Source organism: Euleptes europaea, chromosome 3 (genome assembly GCF_029931775.1).
Source record: "Euleptes europaea isolate rEulEur1 chromosome 3, rEulEur1.hap1, whole genome shotgun sequence".
In the NCBI taxonomy this organism is placed as follows: Eukaryota; Metazoa; Chordata; class Lepidosauria; order Squamata; family Sphaerodactylidae; genus Euleptes; species Euleptes europaea.
The window spans coordinates 15,205,386-15,225,215 of NC_079314.1; the positions used below are offsets into that span (position 1 = coordinate 15,205,386).

Sequence of the window (19,830 nt, forward strand, 5' to 3'; positions counted from 1 at the left end):
ATAGGTTATTGAATGTGAAAAGTTGGTAACTTGTATACACATTGATGTTTATGTTGTAATTACAGTAGTGAATATATTTGTAATTATCAGTGGTTGTGTACTGAGTATTATTTCCTTTAGGATTGCATACCTTATATCAGTACACATCGTGTTTATTGTACTTTCATATAACCTCCAGGTGGTGGCTGGAGATCTCCCACTATTACAACTGGTCTCCAGCTGACAGAGACCAGTTCCCCTGGAGAAAATGGCTGCTTTGGCCTTCTGGCTCTATGGCATTGAAGCCCCTCCCCTCTCCAACTCTGCTGTCCTCAGGCTTCACCCTCAAAGTCTCCAGGTATGTCTGTTAATGTTCTTGCTTTTTCTTCGGATAAAATTGATGCAATTGCAATAGCTGTCATGACATGGCCTTTTATTTTTTCTTTTATTTTTTGTATTCTGCTTTTTCTATATTCTGTTTTTATATATCTGCAAAAAAGATTTTTTTTTAAAGAATCATTGTGAATGCTGCAGAGCTTTCTTAACGTGCTGTGCATTGTGCTTCCTGTGGAATGCCCTGAGCTCTTTGTAGGTTGGTCCAAGAAAGTTTCTGTCTGGGCTTCAGCTCCTTCTTGTTCCCTCTGAAGTTGTAAATTAGGGAATTGGACGGCATCTGCTCCTTCATCATTATCTGTAGGAAGTTTACAGCAGAGGATCACATGCCACCCCAACACTCATTTAAGGTCCGTTGGATGTCCTTGGAAGAGAAGAAAAAGATGAAAGGATCCACAGTGGTATTGAGGGTGCTGAGGAGGAAACCTTCTGCTCTCCAAGGGAGTTCCTCTTTTTGAATGAAGCCCACAAAGTTGGAAATGTTGTAAAGGCCGAAGCAGATAAAAAAAATGAGTAAAGTAGCCACAGCCAGGCCCGCGGCCCGCCGCTTCTTGCCCACCTGGACATTGGCAAGGGAATTCAGGATGCGAATAATGTTCACATAGCAATAAAGGGTGATGATGAAAGGGAGGCAGGAGGACGAGGAAGAGTTCCAGCCGGACGTTGAGGATGACACGATGCTGCACAAGGGATAAATTTTCATAGCAATGGGAGCTGTTAGGAGGAGAATATGGAAGACTCTGATTGGCAACCCCATATCTGAACGTGTAGATAATGCTGCAGTGGAAGCCACTGAACAACCAGAGCATGAGGCTGGCCACCACAGCATAGACAGGCCTGCAGTGCAACTTGTATTTGATGGGATATGCAACACCCAAGTAGCGGTCCACGCTGATTGACATGAGGAAAAGGATGCTGAGGTACTTGCTGCCATAGAAGCAGTAGCTGGTGAGAGGGCAGAGGGAAGGAGGAAGGCGCCAAGCTATATGTGAAGAGACCTCCACCATCTTGAGGGGCAGGAAAAGCAGAAGGAATAGATCAGAAATGGTCAAGTTGAGTAAGAGGATGTCTATGGGGGTTGACTTGCGGCTCAGTTTCACTAGGAATGTGAATAAGGCCAGGAGATTGGATGGAACACCTGTCAGGAAGGTGAAGAGGAAGATGGCAAGGACAGTGGTTTCCAAGGCCATCCTCTCAGCTTCTGCAAGAGAAAGAAAGGATTGTTAGCTATTGAAACCAGTCAGGAGATTTCTTTCCTTCATTTTACAGGAAAATCTGAGGTGAATAATTAACTTGTGCTTTTCTCCTGTATTATTCAGCAAAGGTTGTGCTGTCTCCCTTACGGTTTTGATTCTGCTCCATGGTCATCAGAAAAAATAGTCAATTAGAAAGGACATACTTTGGTGGCTTTCACACTTCCTGTTTTTGCCAAGCAGTTTCCACTGGTTTATCTGCCGCAGAACCCACAGGGTGTTCCTGTCAGATAGGGCTTCTGACAGCTCCATCCCCAAACAAGATGGTTTCCCCGCGAACAAGATGGAGTTCTCCGTGCACTCCTTCCCCTCCCCCGTTTTGCACACGAGCTCCGGCCTGGGATTTACAATTGTGTTGGGACCCGCCCTTGTAAATCTCCAATCTGATATCGGGTCCCGCGCACATAGCCGAGAGCCCGGCCATCTCCTCCACTGATTGCTCACAATTGTTTCTGTTTCAGTTTTACTTAAGTCGTTACCGGCAGGAAACGACTACATTGTCTCTTTGTTCTTGTAACCCTATTGTATAAGCCCTATACATGTATCCATACTCCCCCAGTCATGTATTCCAGCCTTGCTCGTCTCTTTACTGAAATCACTGTCTTTCGGAATAAATCCTTGAATCGCTGCTCTGTCTGGATTTGAGTTCTATTGCCTGAAACGCCGTGCATTTGCTGAAGCCTGACAGTTCCACAGGATGCTGGTTGATGGTCTAGGGCAGTGGTGGCAAACCTATGGCACGCGTGCTAGAGAGGGCACGCAGAGCCCTCTCTGTGGGCACGTGCGCCATCGCCCCAACACAGAAAAGCAGCCCCAGCAGCAGCAGGAGAGGCGGTGGGAGGGATCCCCCGAGCCGCCTCATGGTGGCGACCCCTGCCCGCATCCCCGGCTCTTGCACCAGGCAGCCTCTCTCCTCTCCTTCTTTTGGCAGCTATGAGGGGAGGGGTGGGGGAGAAAGTTGAGCTCCCTGGGTCCTCTCGCCATCGCGCCTGCAAGCTTCCCTCTCTCTCCCCCTCAGCGGTGCAGGGCGACCTTGCTGCAGCTGCCCCCCAGGCGCTGGGACCGGCTAGGATGGCTGGTGGCATGTCTGGGCTCTCCTCGAGAGGGAGCCACCACGCCATCCTTCTTTGCGCCGCCAGTGTCTGTCCCGCACTGTGTGAGCTGCGGCGAGACTGGAGCTGGCTCCGGCTGCCTGGGCCGGCCCTGCCCTTGGAGGAGTCATCCCGCCGGGGCAACCTCCGCCCTCGCTTCTCACCCAGAACTGCTGCTGCTTGCGCGGCCTGGCCAACTTCACCGAGGCTGCAGTAAGTGGGCGATCCTGAGGGAACACGGCGACGTCGCCTTGCTTTCACGCCTTCGCAGGGATTCCTCCCCTGGTACAATTGCCAAAGATAGGACTTTTTGGAGGACTTTGATTTATAGGCACTTAACAACACACACACACACGATCGCCAACCTCCAGTTGGGGCCTGGGAATCTCCCAGAAATACAACCAAACACCACTCTACACAGATCAGTTCCCCTGGAGAAAATGGCAGCTTTGCAGGATGGACTCTATGGCATTATACCCCGCTGAAATCCCTCCCCAAACTCCACTGTCCCCCAGGAATTTCTCGGCCTGGAGTTAGCAACCGTATCCCCAGGGCATACTCCTTACAAGCACAGTGCGTTTTTCCCAGGAGAAAACTGTTCCAGAACCTCAGTATTCAGGTTAAATTGCCGTGTTGGCACTTTGTGATAAATAATTGGGTTTGGGGTTGCAGTTTGGGCACTCTGTCTCTAAAAGGTTCGCCATCACTGGTTGTTCAGTCTCCCTTACGGTTTTGATTCTGCTCCATGATCATCAGAAAAAATAGTCAACCAATCATTAGAAAGGACATATTTTGGTGGTTTTCATACTTCCTGTCTTTGCCAAGCAGTTTCCGCTAGTTTATCTGCCACAGAACCCACAGGGTTCTGCACAGGATGCTGGTTGATGGTCTAGGGCACCCATTTCATGAGGAATACTGGTGAAGCTTGAATAACACCCCGTTGTCCCCAAATTAAGGACAACCTACAACATGTTCTATAGATTCATTCAGCTCAGCATCACAAGGGAAGGTATGGCATATAATCTAGCTGCTCTTCAGGATCTTCTCATTCAAAAACTGCTGACGAGCAGTCACTCAAAGAGAGCCCTGAAAAGGTGGGCATGCACATTGATAAACTTAGAGCATCCAATAATAGGGACATGTGTGCTATAGCTGAAACCAAGGTGAGCCTCAGCAAATGAGTCACTCCGACCACATCAATCCTCCCCCAGTTTAATACCGATCTTGCTCATTAGGACAACTGTAGGTTGCCTTTTTGGGCTCTGATCTACTTTCAGTTTTAATAATAGGAGCACCGATGTCATTTTCCTCTATTCTAAGTGCAGCCTTTCCACCCCCTGGGCAGTAAAGAAGAAGAAGAGTTGGTTTTTATATGCCGACTTTCTCTATCTTTTAAGGAGAATAAAACCAGCTTACAATCGCCTTCCCTTCCTCTCCCCTCAACAGACACCTTGTGAGGTAGGTGGGGCTGAGAGAGCTCTAAGAAAACTGTGACTAGCCCAAAATCACCCAGCAAGCTTTACCTTTAATCCTTTATTTGCGTATTTTCTTCCTTTATACCCTGCCTTTCTCCCTAAAGAAGATACTGGAAAATGGCTTACATTTTTCTCCTCACCTCCATTTTATCCTCACAACAACAACCCTGTGAGGTAGGATAGGCTGAGAGAGTCTGACTGGCCCAAGGTCACCCAGCAAGATTCCATGGAAGAGTGGGGATTCGAACCGGGGTCTCCTGGATTGCAGTCTGACACTATACTATGCTGGCTGTCTTATTGTAGGTGACGCTGATAGACAAGCCAGTTGTCACCCTCTGTGCTTCATGTCTGAACAAAGATTTGAACTCAGGATGTTCCAGTGATCTTTATGCAGGGCTGTTTGCCTCGCAGTCACCCCGGTGCTTCGTTTTGATTGGGCATGGCTTCCCCGACTGTCAGAGGTCGCCTCGCGCTCCCCGTGCATTTGCGCGCATTTTTGGCCCGTATTGTAGCGAGAATCCACAAAACGCAGGCAAAACATGCGGAGACGTGTGGGGAGAGCGAGGCAACCTCTGATGGTCAGGAGAAGCATGCAGAATGAAAACAAAGCACCGAAGCAGTCGGCGGAGGTGAATCGCGGGGAAACAGCCCTGCATAAATGGCCTCAGTAACCTTTCTGCAGCTCTTCAGAAATTTGGGCAACTAACAATGATTCCATTTCAATTGCATTTTGGCTTTTGTTGACAGTTTGGGCTTTTGTTCACAGTTTAGCTCTGGATTTTGTGACAGTTTCACACCTTGTGACAGTAGATGCAAATTTCCCCTGTTCTGGCTATTTTAGGGTCCAAATTCAAATGTTTACCATTGTAATTCAACCTCCCCCCCCATCATTAACACTTCCCGACATCACAGGATCAGAGGGATTGAATTTGCTACAAGATCGCCTTGAAATTCATCAAGAAGAGTTGAGTCTGAGGTTGTTTTAAAGGGCATGATGAAGGGAACTTTGACTCTTGGAAGCTTATACCCTGGAAATCTTTTTTGTCTTTAAGGTGCTACTGGATTTGAATCTTACTCTTCTCCTGCAGACCAGCACTGCTACTCACCTGAAACTATCAGTTATAGGATATCCATAATTAGCGGTATGACAACTTTGACTTGTATGCACATAACCCCATATAGTCAAATTTCAGAAATGAAATAAAGTTCTGCAGTTCTCCTTTTGAGTGATGAAATGTTGCCCAATTACACTTATGGGCAAAATTTCATTTAAACTTAACCTTAAAGTAAAAGAATAAAACACTTCCCAGGAACATCGGTTCAAACATGTTGGAGGTATTTCACCTTCCCTTTTGTTGGAGAATGGTGAACCTGATGTTGCCTATTTTGGTATGCCACCAAACAATTTTGAAATAAACATTTGAAAGGACTATTCCTTCCAGAAGCAATGTCTAATCTTACCTGTGTTCTAGAATGTTCAGTCTCCACTTGGTCTCCAAGGGGAAGAACCACAGGCTTCTACAGATGATTCAATTGATAATCTACACCGGGGCAGATTAAGACATGCTGAAGAACTAGGCTATGTCATTTTTATGAGACCCAGAGCATTAACCCCCCCCCAAAAAAAAATACTAATTTAGTATTTTTATAATGTTTGTTTTTTTAAAAAAAATTGAAGACCAGCTCATAATATGGAACCCTAAACTGTAGCTTACTTAGCTGGTGCATAAATCCACCTATGAGTCTACCAGATACCTGTGGATAGACATATTCACACATATACCACAAAAACCCTGAAGGGTCTCTTCAGTACAGGAAGGACAACTGGCTTGTGTGATATTTCATAGGAAGTGGGAAGCCAGTGTTCCCCTCAGAACAGAAAAAGGAATATGTTTATATACATATATATATATACATATATATACATATATATATACATATATAGTTCTACAAACCACCTATGCTTCTCTTTTCCAGAAACTGATGTGAGTGACAATAGGCAGAACGAGACATTTGAAGTGAGGAGGGGCAGGAAGGGAGGTTCTACAAAAATTTCCAAATTCCATTCTGTAGATGCTCAGAGGCAGGCAATGTCTTCCCAAACCTTCCTGTCCTGCTGCTAGCGCGCCCTGGGATGTGTAGCTCAAAATTCCCCAGCAAGGGTTGAAGTTACAAAAGTGTGCATAGGGATGTGACAGAAAACTACAAAGAGAACTGAAAGAGAAATTCTATTGAAAGGGAAAAGGCGAATAAGAGGGATCATTGGCTATATCTTTAAAAAGGGGATTTTGGAAAAATCCCTCCTGTCTTTCTGCTGGCACACCCTGTGGTTTGTAACTCAAAAAACCCAGCAAGGGCTGAAATTACAAAAATGCACATAGGGATGTGACAGAAGACGATGAAGAGAAATCAAAGAGAAATGAAAGAGACATTTTTGCAGGGAATAAACAAGATGAAAGGAATCAATAGCTATACCTAAAATAAGTGAATTTTGCAAAAAGAAGTTCCCCTCTTCGTAACAATGCTAGGAAACGTTGAAGGCAGTAGAAGAGGAGGAAGAAGAAAAGATGGTTTTTATATGCCGACTTCCTCTACCAATTCAGGAAGAATCAAACCCGCTTAAAATCACCTTCCCTTCCCCTCCCCACAACAGACACCCTGTGAGGTAGGTGGGGCTGAGAGTGTGACTAGCCCAAGGTCATCCAGCTGGCTTCATGTGTGGGAGTGGGGAAACAAATCCAGTTGACCAGATTAACCTCCGCCGCTCATATGGAGGAGTGGGGAATCAAACCCGGTTCTCCAGATCAGAGTCCACCGCTCCAAACCATCGTTTTTAACCACTACACCACACTGGCTCTCCTACACCACACTGGTGTCGGAAAAGAGGAAGACCCAACATGAGATGGCTTAACTTCATAAAGGAAGCCACTGAGGCGGGTCGTGCTGTTCTGATGACTAGACTCTTAGAATGGACCACTTCCTGAGAAGTGATATGTTATCTTATTCAGCCAGTCAACTACTAAGCAGGACTCAATGACTTTACTCACTTTAAAAAAGCAAGTCTTTTTATTGATATACTTCCAGTAAATATGTGTAAATGCAAGTTACAAAGTCTTTATGTTCAATAACAATGTATGTAACAATGTATGTAACAATGTATGCTGTAAAGCAAGCAAGATCTACATACTATTCAGAATTATAATCCAACAATTTAAATATAACAATTAAATAACTCTGATTTAGTTTAAAGTATCTAATTCACATTCTAGAATAATATATTTGTAAAGCCATACATACTAACAGCCTCTTCTTGAGACCCTCTGAAAGAGGTCTGAAGTACTAGCCCTTATGCGTCTGTATTTATACTATTTCAGTCACCTTGTGGCTGTTAGGTTATGTCAAGGCATGTGATACCCTTTCTCAAGGTAGGTTTCACTGTCCTTGTATCAAGAAGCTAAAGGTAGGTGAAGGATTTGACTATGCCTCAATCAAGTCCCCTTTTCTATAACCTTGTATGGCTTTCTCCTTACTGGAGCCTCTGCTGCTAATTATAAACATAATCAGTTTTAAGCTTTATCCTTATTCTATATATTCAATATTAGTATCATTCTCATCTACAGAAAAAGACCTTTCATTTGATACCATTCATTAAGATCTAGGACCTAGCATTCATGTTTAAATCATAAAACACAATTATAGTTTACATTTCAACATTAGCATCACAGAAGTAGAAAGGCAGCTTATCTGCATGTAGCCCTTGAAGCTTTGTCATTCAAGTCTGTAGCTATGAAGGACCTATGAAGGACTGTGAAAGGCTTCACTGTTTTAGAAATCAGGTAAAGGACAATGACCGTATCTCAGTCTAGAGGACACTCCAGATGTCATGCAGTCTAGAGGGCATTCTCTCTGAGAAGGTCCTTGGCAAGGACATGTCATTTGAAAGTTACTGCAGCCTCTGTTAGAGTGTTTGAGACAAAAGCTTTTTGCTTTTAACATTCTTCCCCCTCTGTTAAAGGGAATATAAAGTTCTTCATGTATGCAATGTGTGTGTAGTTGTGTTATTGTCTGAATGATTCTGCATATGTACAACTTTAATATTATGTTAATGTGCTCTAATATGTCAAAGCCACACAGTCTGAAGGAGATAAGGTCCAATATGATATGTCAAAGCCATACCGTCTGAAGGAGATAATCCATAAACACCTTCTCAAATGGTGCGCTCGGACGTTGCTGCTCAATGAAAGGAACTTGAACAGTGTTAGTACTTTGGTTCTCGTAGGTTATCCGGGCTGTGTAACCGTGGTCTTGGTATTTTCTTTCCTGACGTTTCTCCAGCAGCTGTGGCCGGCATCTTCAGAGGAGTAACACTGTCCTTCAGTGTTACTCCTCTGAAGATGCCGGCCACAGCTGCTGGAGAAACGTCAGGAAAGAAAATACCAAGACCACGGTTACACAGCCCGGATAACCTACGAGAACCAATGAACTCTTACCGTGAAAGCCTTCGACAGTGTTAGTACTGTTTACTACTTGACATGCTATGCATTGACTTTTTCTTCAATCGTGTCAAAGTGGCATCTCTCCCCCCATGCAGTCCCCCCATTCCAGCATGGGCTGTTTGAACAAGTTTTGGACGCTTAACAAGTGGAGGTAAGATATATTTACCACCAGATTTGCATAAAATTACATCACCTTGTTCATTCCTGATGTAAGTGTATGTTTTTGGGTATCCAGGTGGATTAGGTCTGGATGCATCTAGACAGTGAATTAGATCTAAATCAGTTATTGGCTTGGTATGTATGGTAGTATGTATGGAATGGCTTGCTTGTTGAGCTAACGTGTCAGCTATCATGTTTCCCTGTGTATGTAGGGAAGATCCCATTGGTCTGTGCCCCGGCTCATGTATCACGTGGATATCAGGGCAGTTTATTGCAACGTGTGCAATTGTTTTCCACTTACTAGTGTGTAGTAGTGGATGTTTCTTATTGTTCATGAATCCATTTGAGATCCATGTGTTCAGGTCCTCATTGAAACATCTGGCTAGGTAATTACTGTCAGTGACAATGAGTATTGGACCTTTAATCTGTGTAGCCTCCTTGAAGGCATATTCCATAGCGGAAATTGCAGCATACTGTGCAGAATGATCACCAAGTGGTAATTTCCATTGGCGGTCTATGACAAATTGTGAGTCCTTGTTGAAATGTCCTTGGACAATTCCCATGCCGGCTGCATGTCGTTTCTTCAAGATTGGGCTGGAAATGGCAGATCCATCTGTGTAAAAAACAGCTATATATTCATGTAAATAAAGCTGTGGGAGAAAACATGTAGTAGAGTCTTTTGTTTCTACCTCAGGCAAATCATCTAGTTGTGGTAAGGTATCATCATAGTGAAACTCAAACCTTGTATCTTCAAAGTATGACAGCCAAGTTAACCATCTTCCAGAAAGTGCTTTTCTTTCTGTTTGTGGCATTTTTTGTAGACGTTGTGATGAACGTAGCGGTGAATACACACGTATCTGTTGACCTTGTGATAAGTCAAGTGCCTGTAATAAAGCTTTATTTCTCAATAAGTTTCTCAATACAAGTAAACTTTCTCTCTATTGAGGAAAAAATCAAATTTCCATACTTGATAGGTGGGGAAGATGAAGCATTATGATATCTTATATATTCTGCTGTAGGAGAAATAAAGATCTTCACATCTTAAGCTTTATTAGAATATAAAGTTCTTCATGTATGCAATGTGTGTGTAGTAGTGTTATTGTCTGAATGATTCTGCAAATGTACAACTTTAATATTATGTTCATGTGCTCTAATATGTAAAAGTCTGTAACACCACAGCCTTCAGTTTGCAAGACCTGAACAAGGCTGTTAATAATGGGACATTTTGAAAGTCATAAATTCATGAAGTGACTTGGTGGCACACACACACACACACATACAACAATGCTAATGAAAAGTGTGTGACATCACATTCTACTTTCCCCTATCCTGCCACCCCATCTCATTGGCTGATAACTTGGAGCGCTATTGCTGGATAGAGATAAATGGATAATATCACAAATGGCAAAGTTTATTGCCATGGTTGCTAAGACTAAGATAAGGTTTATATCTCTTGATATAAATCCTACTGATGAACAATTTGATTATGATAAGTAATTTTTACGGTGTTGTTCATTATTATGTAAGATATGACATTCATCTGTTATTATGGTTGCAAATTGTATACTATAGCTGGCAATGTTTGTTTCTGTTTGTGCTGTGATTTTATGATTTTGAGTTTGTGGTTTGCTATGACTTTGAGTCAGTGCAATAAAAGTATTTGATTTGATGATGTCATTTCATGTATCTTTTTCAAGGAAATGGAGGATGGGGGGAATGATGTAAGCTGCGTTGGATCCCCATTTGGGAGAAACGAAGAAAATGCATGTATGTCAAAAGTACAAAAATAAAATAAAATGTTCATTGCTAGCCTGAAGAAGTAGCGACCACATCTCTTCTGTCATTTGCAGTTTGACTCTCAAAATACCAGGCATTCTCATTATTAGATTCAAAGTGACTGGTGAATACATCTGGTTCGCATAGCCTATATTGAACCAGGCAGGTGACATCACCTCCCTGCATTCTGCCTGCAAACAGGGGGTTGGATCCTATTAGTTTTTTGTAACTGGCTTCTTGTCTTCCCCTTCCCCCAGAAATCCTTTCTCACCCCTCCCATCCAAAAAGATTATGCTTGAGGATCAGGGGATCATATGAACAAAACCCGTGTGGGATGGGGAGAACAAGAAGAGGGGAATCGGTCAAGATGACTGTGCCTCCCCCCACCCCACCCCGCACAGATGGAAAGCTGGTAAGATCGAAACCATGGGCAAAATCAGTCCTCTAAACCATCTCACCTGCTAACCATCCCACCAGCCACAGCTGGTGGATCAGCAGGGACTCCTCAAAGCCACTGGTTTGCTTTGCTTTCCTGGAACTACAAAAACAGGGAAGTGGCCAAGCACCTGGCAAGCCGCAATCTCTGTCTGCCGTCGATTTGTCAGGTCATAGTTTTGCAAGCAGCAGTAAATGGATTTCAGAGAACTGACCCTGATTGCCACCAGTATATAACTGTTTTGACAGGGCAATCCATCTGAATGGAAGAATAAGCACAGTGTTTTGTTTGGCAGTGAGACAAGCCCCACAATTGCTTCTTCGTCAGGATAGATGGTTATACTTTCATTGTTAGGTGCCAAGTGTGGCCTGGATACAGTGTATGTAATGTCTCTGGATTACTGTGACTTTCTGATTTTGGACAGCTCTCCTAGAGGCCAGCAGGGAATAGAGGAGAAGGTAGGGTTGCCAGATCCAAGTTGGGAAACTCCTGAAGATTTGAGGGTGGAGCCTGGGGGGGGGGGATTTTAGTGGGGTACATTGCCCTAGAGTCTATTGATTGATTGATTCGTTCATTCATTCATTCATTCATTCATTCATTCATTTATATACACATTTATAGCCCTTCCTCTTTCCCAGTCAGACCAGGCTCAGGGCGGGTTATAACCTCTAAAATCAACAAAAACCATAAAACATTAAAACATCAATCATTAAAACAAAACTATTCAAACAATTTAAAACTAGATGGCATTGAGGTAGTAGTTATTGCTGTGGACCGGACAGCAGGATCAACCCCACAGATGATAGTTGGAGGGAAAGAGGGATGGGGAGGCCAGTACAATAGATAGCTTTAGGGTTGCCAACCTCCAGGAACTAGCTGGAGATCTCCTGTTATTATAACTGATCTCCAGCCGATAGAGATCAGTTCACCTGGAGAAAATGGCCACTTTGGCAATCGGACTCTATGGCATTGAAGTCCCTTCCCTCCTCAAACCACGCCCTCCTCAGGTTCCACTCCAAAAACCTCCCACGACCTAGCAACCCTAGATAGCTTAGAGTAGCCAGAGGCTGCCCTTGTAGGCCTGGCGGAATAGCTCCGTTTTGCAGGTCCTGCAGAACTCTTTCAAGTCCCGCAGGGCCCTGATGTCACTAGGGAGACTATCCCACCAGGCCGGTGCTGGGGCCAAAAAAGCCCTGGCCCTCGTTGAGGACAACTGCACATGCTTTGGATCTAACCCCCCCCCCCCAAGCATCAGTTTTCTCTAGAGGGGAAGCGATCTCTGTAGTCTGAAGATGAGCTGTAATTCTGGGGATCCCCAGGTCCCACCTGCAGGCTGGCATCCCTCTCCAGAGCAGTTGTAGAAGAAGACAGAAAGAAGCAGATGCTAAACAGGTTCTGCACACTTTAAGATCTGCAGGACTTATCATTTCCTGATTGTGGCTTTGGCCGAGGTGCAATTTTGTTTCAGTAGCCCACACTAGCTGAGCCTGTAATAGCATCTCAATCTGCCAAAATTAGCAAGTGGCCATCGGTGATGCTGACGAACATCAGCTGGAACTTGGCAAAGATCAAATACATTTTTGAAGTTCTGAAAAAGCACGGTGAAAAACATGCTTGTGACAAACCTCATTCAATGTGAGTTCCTCTTGACTGCTCAAGCAATTTCTAGGAAAAGTGGTGACCACTGGTAGTTCTTCCCTGGTTCCTTTGCTTCTATTTAAGGTTTCCCAGGTTGCTTGCTCCTATTATGACAAAGGAGCTCGCTGTGTTTCTGCACAGCACACTATTCTTACTGTGCATTTGAACGGTCCAAACAGCTGCTTTCAAAAGTCAGAAAGTAGACCTTCAGCTGGATCATCAGTAGAAGACTGTGATCATTCCTTTCCTGGGAGACTGAATGAAGTGGCTGTCAATCAAGAACACAAGTAAGATGGGAAAGTCTTCTGGGATTGATATTTAGACAGACAGAGCTGGGCTGCATCCTCCCATGGTTAGATATTGCATTATTTGTGGACTATAGTCATTACTAGCAGCTCAGTTGTCTTGTCCACATAGGAAAATTCAGTTGCAAACAATTGCTGTAGTGAAATGATAGTGTAATGTCCAACCATGTATAGGTGGAGCCGCAGACAGGTTGCTCGCAAAATCTTTTTGTGTATAATATAGTCACAGAAAGATGGTTCAGAAAGATGCTTTGGTGAAGGGATTGGCTGTGGGCTGTACTACTCTCTACTTTCTATTGTCGTAAGTACACACCAACTAGGTAATTTCTGCACTGTTTAAAGTGTCATATTTAAATGTCGATGGCTTTGTTTCAGCTGTTTCAGATTCTGCTTCTTTTCAGATTTCTGCAATCCAAATCCTACTGCATCATTTATTGAAAGCTAGTGTGGTGTAGCGGTTAAGAGCAGAGAACTCTGATCTGGAGGACCGGGTTTGATTCCCGCCAATTCCACATGAGTGGTGGATGCTTATATGGAGAACCTGGTTTGATTCCCCACTCCTCCATTTTTAATATGTAATGATCCCTCATTTCCTTACAGAAGGTGAAAGGGATAGCCATAGCGGCTCTAAACCTTTCCGTCTTCCTCTTCACCTTTCTGACCCATTTTCCATTCAACCTCTGGGTCTGCACCTTTCTGACCAGTTTCCATCCAACCTTCCACTAGAGAACCAGCGTGGTGTAGTGGTTAAGAGTGGCAGACTCGAATCTGAAGAACCAGTTTGATTCTCTGCTTGTCCACATGCAGCCTGTTGGGTGACCTTAGGCTAGTCACAGTTCTCTTAGAACTGCCTCAGCCTCACCTACCTCACAAGGTGCCTGTTGTGCGGGGGGGGGGGAGAGATGGCAATTGTAAGCCACTGTGAGACTCCTTACAGTAGAGAAAACTGTTGTTGTTGTTGTTGTTGTTATTGGATATCCCATTTTGTTGATCATATTGACTTGCACAGTGTAATCCACCTTGAACACATGAAGCTGCCTTATACTGAATCAGCCCCTCGGTCCATCAAAGTCAGTATTGTCTACTCAGACCGGCAGCAGCTCTCCAGGGTCTCAGGCAGAGGTCTTTCACATCACTTACTTGCCTAGTCCTTTTCACTGGAGATACCAGGGATTGAACATGGGACCTTCTGCATGCCAAGCAGATGCTCTATCACTGAGCCATGGCCCCTCCACTCTGAGTCTCAGTGAAAAAGACAGACTATAAATAAAATAAATAATAATAAGTAAAGTCCTTTAATCCTTATACCTAATCAGGCCCTTGGTCTTTCAAGGTCCGTATTGTCTACTCAGGCTGACAGCAGCTCTCCAGGGTCTCAGGCAGAGGTCTTTCACATCATCAAGAGCCAGCATGGTGTAGTGGTTAAGAGCAGCGGATTCTAATCTAAAGAACTGGGTTTGATTCCCCACTCCTCCACATGTAGCCTGCTGGATGACCTCGGGCAAGTCACAGTTCTCTCAGAACTCTCTCAGCCCACGTGGAAGCAGGCAATGACAAACCACCCCCAAACGCCTCTTGCCTTGGAAACCGTACAGGGTAGCCATGAATCACCTGTGACTTGACAGAACTTTCCACCACCACACAGCCCAATCATGTAAATTGGAGATACAGAGAACTGAAGCTGGGACCTTCTGCATACTAAACCGGTGCTCTACCGCTGAGCTATAACCCCTTCCAGCTGAGCTCTCCCCCTCCCTCAGTGAGCTATGGCCCCTCCCCAAATGTGATTTGCACATTCATCCTTCAAGCTGCCTTGAACCATGAGGAAAGGCTATATGTAAATTTTTAAATAAATAAATAAGCCCTGTAAAACCTGTCATGGGAAACCATGAGGGGGGAAATGAATAGAAGGATGTAAGTTTGAATTTGAAACCTGAAATTTGTGTGACATTTGTTGTGGTAAACATTCATCTAACTTGTTAACAAAGAACCAAAATGGATAGCAATTGAAACCACAGGTTCGGCAGATGCCATCATTTCTGACAGCCAGAGTATGCCCTGTAGGTAGCTCAGTGTTGGAAGATCCAGATGTGTCAGTGCTTTTCAGAAAGGAAATTGAAGGCGGCCTCTCAACAGTTTCTGATTGAGAAGATCTTTAAAGATAACCTTTCCATGTCTATGAAGGGTGTGCATTCAGAGAACAACTAACCAAAGTCTAGATTGAATGGTCTCTATTTGTCAATATACAGGGGTACAATTAATGAAGCACACCTGTACCAAAATTAGGAGAACTTAAAGTGATTGGCAGCACGAAGGCTCAAATGTAAGGAACAAAAATAACACTTACAATTTATTAGTCGTTAACATCATGCCAAACATACCACAAGCTGTAGTTGATAAATGTAAAACCACCAATATGAAACAAAAATCACACGTAGAAACTCAACACAATGATGCAACAGGGGCAACAAGCCCTAAATATACAGCAACACCCCACCCTCAAGTCCAAACGCTGAAAGGCTGAAGAAGCCTTTCGAAACGTGGATGCAAGACTAGCCAAACGTTCTCCAGCTCTTCACTGTTGGACCCTGATCTTTGGGTCTTTCTGGATTATGCACACACACACAGGAGTATATGATATACTTACCTGATCCATTTGGACTTGCAGGTGGGGTGTTGCTGAATATTTAGGGCTTGTTGCCCCTGTTGAATCATTGTGCTGAGTTTCTACATGTGATTTTGTTGGTTTTACATTCATCAACTACAGCTTGTGGTATGTTTGACGTGATGTTAATGCCTGATAATTTGTAAGTGTTATTTTTGTTCCTTACATTTGAGCCTTCATGCTGCCAATATACAGGGGTGGACTGGCCCTTTAACATAGTGGGACAATGCCCTGATGGCCAGGAAGAAGCTGAGCCTAGATGCCCTCACAATGCTGAGAACACCACAGGGGGCACTTGGCCGAGACCCTAACGGCAGTAGGGGTAGCACTGTTGCCACAGCCCATATTCAAGCCACGTGGACCTCGTGGTGTCTCCGGCACCTTGAGGGGCCACTATGCTCAACTTGCTCTGGGACTGTTTCAGCATCCCAGATCACTGCTATTCATATAACCATTATCCCAGTTCTGAGCAAGAAAATTGGCAACATTAGGACAGAATGAGAAAAAGGTGGTTCATTCAGTGCATAGACAGCTAACGTGGTGTATTGGCTAAGAGCGGTGGACTCTAATCTGGAGAGTTGGGTTCAATTCCCCACTCCTCCACGTGGAGCTTGCTAGGTGACCTTGGGCCAGCCACAGTTCTCTCAGAACTCTCTCAGCCCACGCGGACACAGGCAATGGCAAACCACCTCTGAACGTCACTTGCATTGAAAACCTTACGGGGTCACCATTAGTTAGCTGTGCCTTGAAAGCACTTGCCACTGCCACCAAGTCTCTGCATACTCTGAGGGAGTTTCGGTGGCTTTCTCAGTAACAAAATCCTCAAGATCCTCAAAGACAGTGAGGATAAAACGCCCCTGCGTTCCGATGTATGATGCTTGCAGGCTCTGACCTCCAGGTGGCATACAGAACTGGCAAGCAACATGGATCTGAATGTCCCAGAGTTCAGATGCACACTGCTTAAAGATTCCTGCCTCCAGGTGAAGTTTGGAACCGGCAAGCAGAATGGATCTGAATGCCCCAGCCACACAGAACTCAATGCTGGGTTCTGCAGAGCCCAGTCTTCAGCTCTGCGCGGTGTATTTTTCAAGTTCGAGTTTAATAAACCCAAAAAATTTTTAATTAAAAAAAAAATCCTAATCCATTATATTCGGCTTTTTGAATGTTTTGAAAATATCCGGGTTTATTAAACCCAAATCCAAAAAATACCGGGGGGGGGGGGGGGAAGGTGCACAGCCCTAAGACGGACCACTGGTCTGATTCATCAGGGCAGTTCTTAGGTTCTTGTATGATTACAGCCTGGTCGCATGCAGAACATTCCTGTTGGACTAGGTGGGCCTTCCAAGTGCTCAACGTGGGTCTGAACCTGCGGTTCCTTTCTTGGCTGCGGTGGCTCTTTCTTTAAAGTTCTGTAATGTACTTTTGGATGAAGCTCTTCAGTTAGCTCCTGAAGCATTTGGCCAGTGTTGTTGCCAATTCGTTCCAGCTTTATTGGCAGGTGAGAGCAATTAAAATAGAGACGTGTGGAGAGCTCCTAATAGGACATTGTAGGAAAAGAAAGGACCAAAGAGGCTGATGCAGGAGGTGGTCCATATCATGATACCTACCCTCTTCACCCTCCAGCTTCCATCTGCCACCAATGAGGCCATGAAAGAGAAGGGAAGGAGCATCCAAGTACGCTACCATTCTGTCCCTTCAGCATCCATTGCTAGGGCCATCGGAGAGAGGTCAGGCAGCAGCAAAACAAGATGCCTCTGTGTTATATTCAGATCCAGTTTAGATTAACATTCACTGCACACACATACAAATTGCATTTCTCTATTGGGGTTGTTTATTCCTGTGAGCTCCCTGATCTTGGATGGCCCAAGCTAGCCTGATCTCATCAGATCTCAGAAGCTAAGCAGGGTCGGCCCTGGTTATTACTTGGTTAGGAGACTGCCAAGGAATACCAAGGTCTCTATGCAGAGGAAAGCAGTGGCAAACACCTCTGTAAGTCTCTTGCCTTGAGAACCCTACTGGGTTGCCATAAGTCAGACACAGCTTGATGGCACTTTACACACACACATTCCTCTGAGCTGGTTTGACAGCCAATTTTGGTTGGAATGCAGGGAAATATAAATAATAATGAGTACATCCTTGATCTTCATATTGAAGGTTTGTACAGTGGGACTGAGTTGACCTCCCACTGAGGAGGAGGAGGAGGAGGAGGAGGAGAAGAGTTGATTTTTATATGCCGACTTTCTCTACCACTTAAGGAAGAATCAAACCGGCTTACAATCACCTTCCCTTCCCCTGCCCACCACAGGCACTTTGTGAGGTAGGTGGGGCTGAGAGAGCTGTGACTAGCCCAAGGTCACCCAGCTGGCTTCACCTGCAAGAGTGGGGAAACCAACCCGGTTCACCAGATTAGCCTCCGCCGCTCATGTGGAGGAGTAGGGAATCAAACCCGGTTCTCTAGATCAGAGTCCACTGCTCCAAACCTTTGCTCTTAACCACTACACCACGCTGAGATGTGAGAGATGCTTGAAAAGACTACAAATCTACTCTGCCCATTTGGGTTCTTCTTTCAGAGATAGGAAGCATCTCTTCTCCGGACATATTATGATACTTTATTATCCCTTCCTTCCCTTAGAGAAGCTGAGATGGCGGTCCTGGAGGCAGTGGACCTTGTTGCCTGCCTCTTCATCCTCCTGACTGGCCTCCCTTCCAACCTCCTGGCCTTCCATACATTCCTGCTGAAAGTGTCCAAGAAGCTGACCCCCATAGACATCCTCTTGCTCAACCTGACTATTTCCGACATCCTCCTTCTCCTTTTTCTGCCCTTCAAGATGATGGAGGTTGCCTCCAACATGATTTGGCCTCTTCCTACTCTCCTCTGCCCGCTCACTGACTACTTCCTCTACGGCAGCGTGTACGTCAGTATCCTTTTCCTCATGGCAGTCAGCATGGATCGCTATCTGGCTGTCGCATACCCTATCAAGTACAAGCTGAAACGCAGGCCCGTCTATGCATTTGTGGCCAGCATCTTCATCTGGCTCCTGATCTGCTCCCACTACGGATTTATCTACATCGCCAAATACCAAGGTTCCAATGGGAGCCTTCCATACTCTTCCAATACCTCCCATTGCTATGAGAATTTCTCCCCTGATGTCATCCTCCCTGTCCGCCTGGAAATCTGCCTCGTCTTCTTCTGCCTCCCTTTCATCATCACCCTTTTCTGCTATGTGAAAGTTATCCAGATCTTGAACTCCCTGCCCAACTTCCCAGCCCGCAAGAAGCAACGGGCCATGGGCTTGGCCGCGGCCACTTTGCTGAGTTTTGTCATCTGCTTTGGCCCCTTTAACATCTCCCACATTGTGGGCTTCGTTCAAAAACAGGGGCCTCCCTGGAGAAGGGAAGGTTTCCTCTTCAGCACCCTCAACACCTGCATCGATCCTGTCACCTTCTACTTCTCCTCCAAGGCAATCCGACAAGCCTTTACCGACTGCTGGAATGGCATGTGCCGCCAAATCCAGACTTTGCTGCCCTGGTGCAACTGGCCCTGCTGCCGAGGTCCTACAGACAATGGAGAAGGAGAAGGAGCTGGACGGTTCTCTACTTCATATCTTCAAGGTGAATACGAAGTCGACCTTTAACTGAGATTAAGCAACGAAGAAACCAATTAGACATGCTTGAAACTGAGGAGAAATTAAGGCCTTTTATGCGAGGCTGTTTCCCTCGCGGTCACCCCCCTGACTGCTTCGGGGCTTTGCTTCGATTATGCATGCCTTTCCCGATTGTCAGAGGCCACCTCACTCTCACTGTGTGGAAACGTGGATTTTGCCCGTGTTTTCTGGATTCTGTTTTAGCCAGCATCCAGAAAACGCGGGCAAAATGCACGAAAATGCACGCGGAGAGCAAGGCAACCTCTGAAGGTGTCGAAGCAGATCCAAAGCAGGGGGTTTACCACGAGGAAACAGCAATGCATAAAAGGCCTAAGATTTTTTAAGGCAGAAGCATTTTGAACATGCAAACAAACCTGAAAGATATCTGGCACATTATTTAAGAAAATAAACTGAAAGAAGAACGATAACAGGAGTGGGGAAAAGGAGACTGGATTATTCATGTAGAAAGAGAGATACAGGAAAAGTTTGCTCTCTTTTTTTCAGAACTGTATAAAAAAGA

At 44.9% G+C, this 19,830-nt stretch overlaps 1 protein-coding gene and 1 pseudogene across 1 annotated transcript; one reads left to right on the forward strand and one right to left on the reverse strand.

Annotated features, from left to right (window-relative positions):
* Nucleotides 1–694: 694 nt before the first annotated feature.
* LOC130474680 (free fatty acid receptor 2-like) lies at nucleotides 695–1,562 on the reverse strand (annotated as a pseudogene).
* Nucleotides 1,563–9,362: 7,800 nt separating this feature from the next.
* LOC130474681 (free fatty acid receptor 2-like) lies at nucleotides 9,363–19,301 on the forward strand. The gene is made up of 2 exons (XM_056846379.1): nucleotides 9,363–9,372; nucleotides 18,328–19,301. Exons 1-2 carry the CDS (start codon nucleotides 9,363–9,365, stop codon nucleotides 19,299–19,301), a joined length of 984 nt encoding a protein of 327 aa, XP_056702357.1.
* Nucleotides 19,302–19,830: the final 529 nt, after the last annotated feature.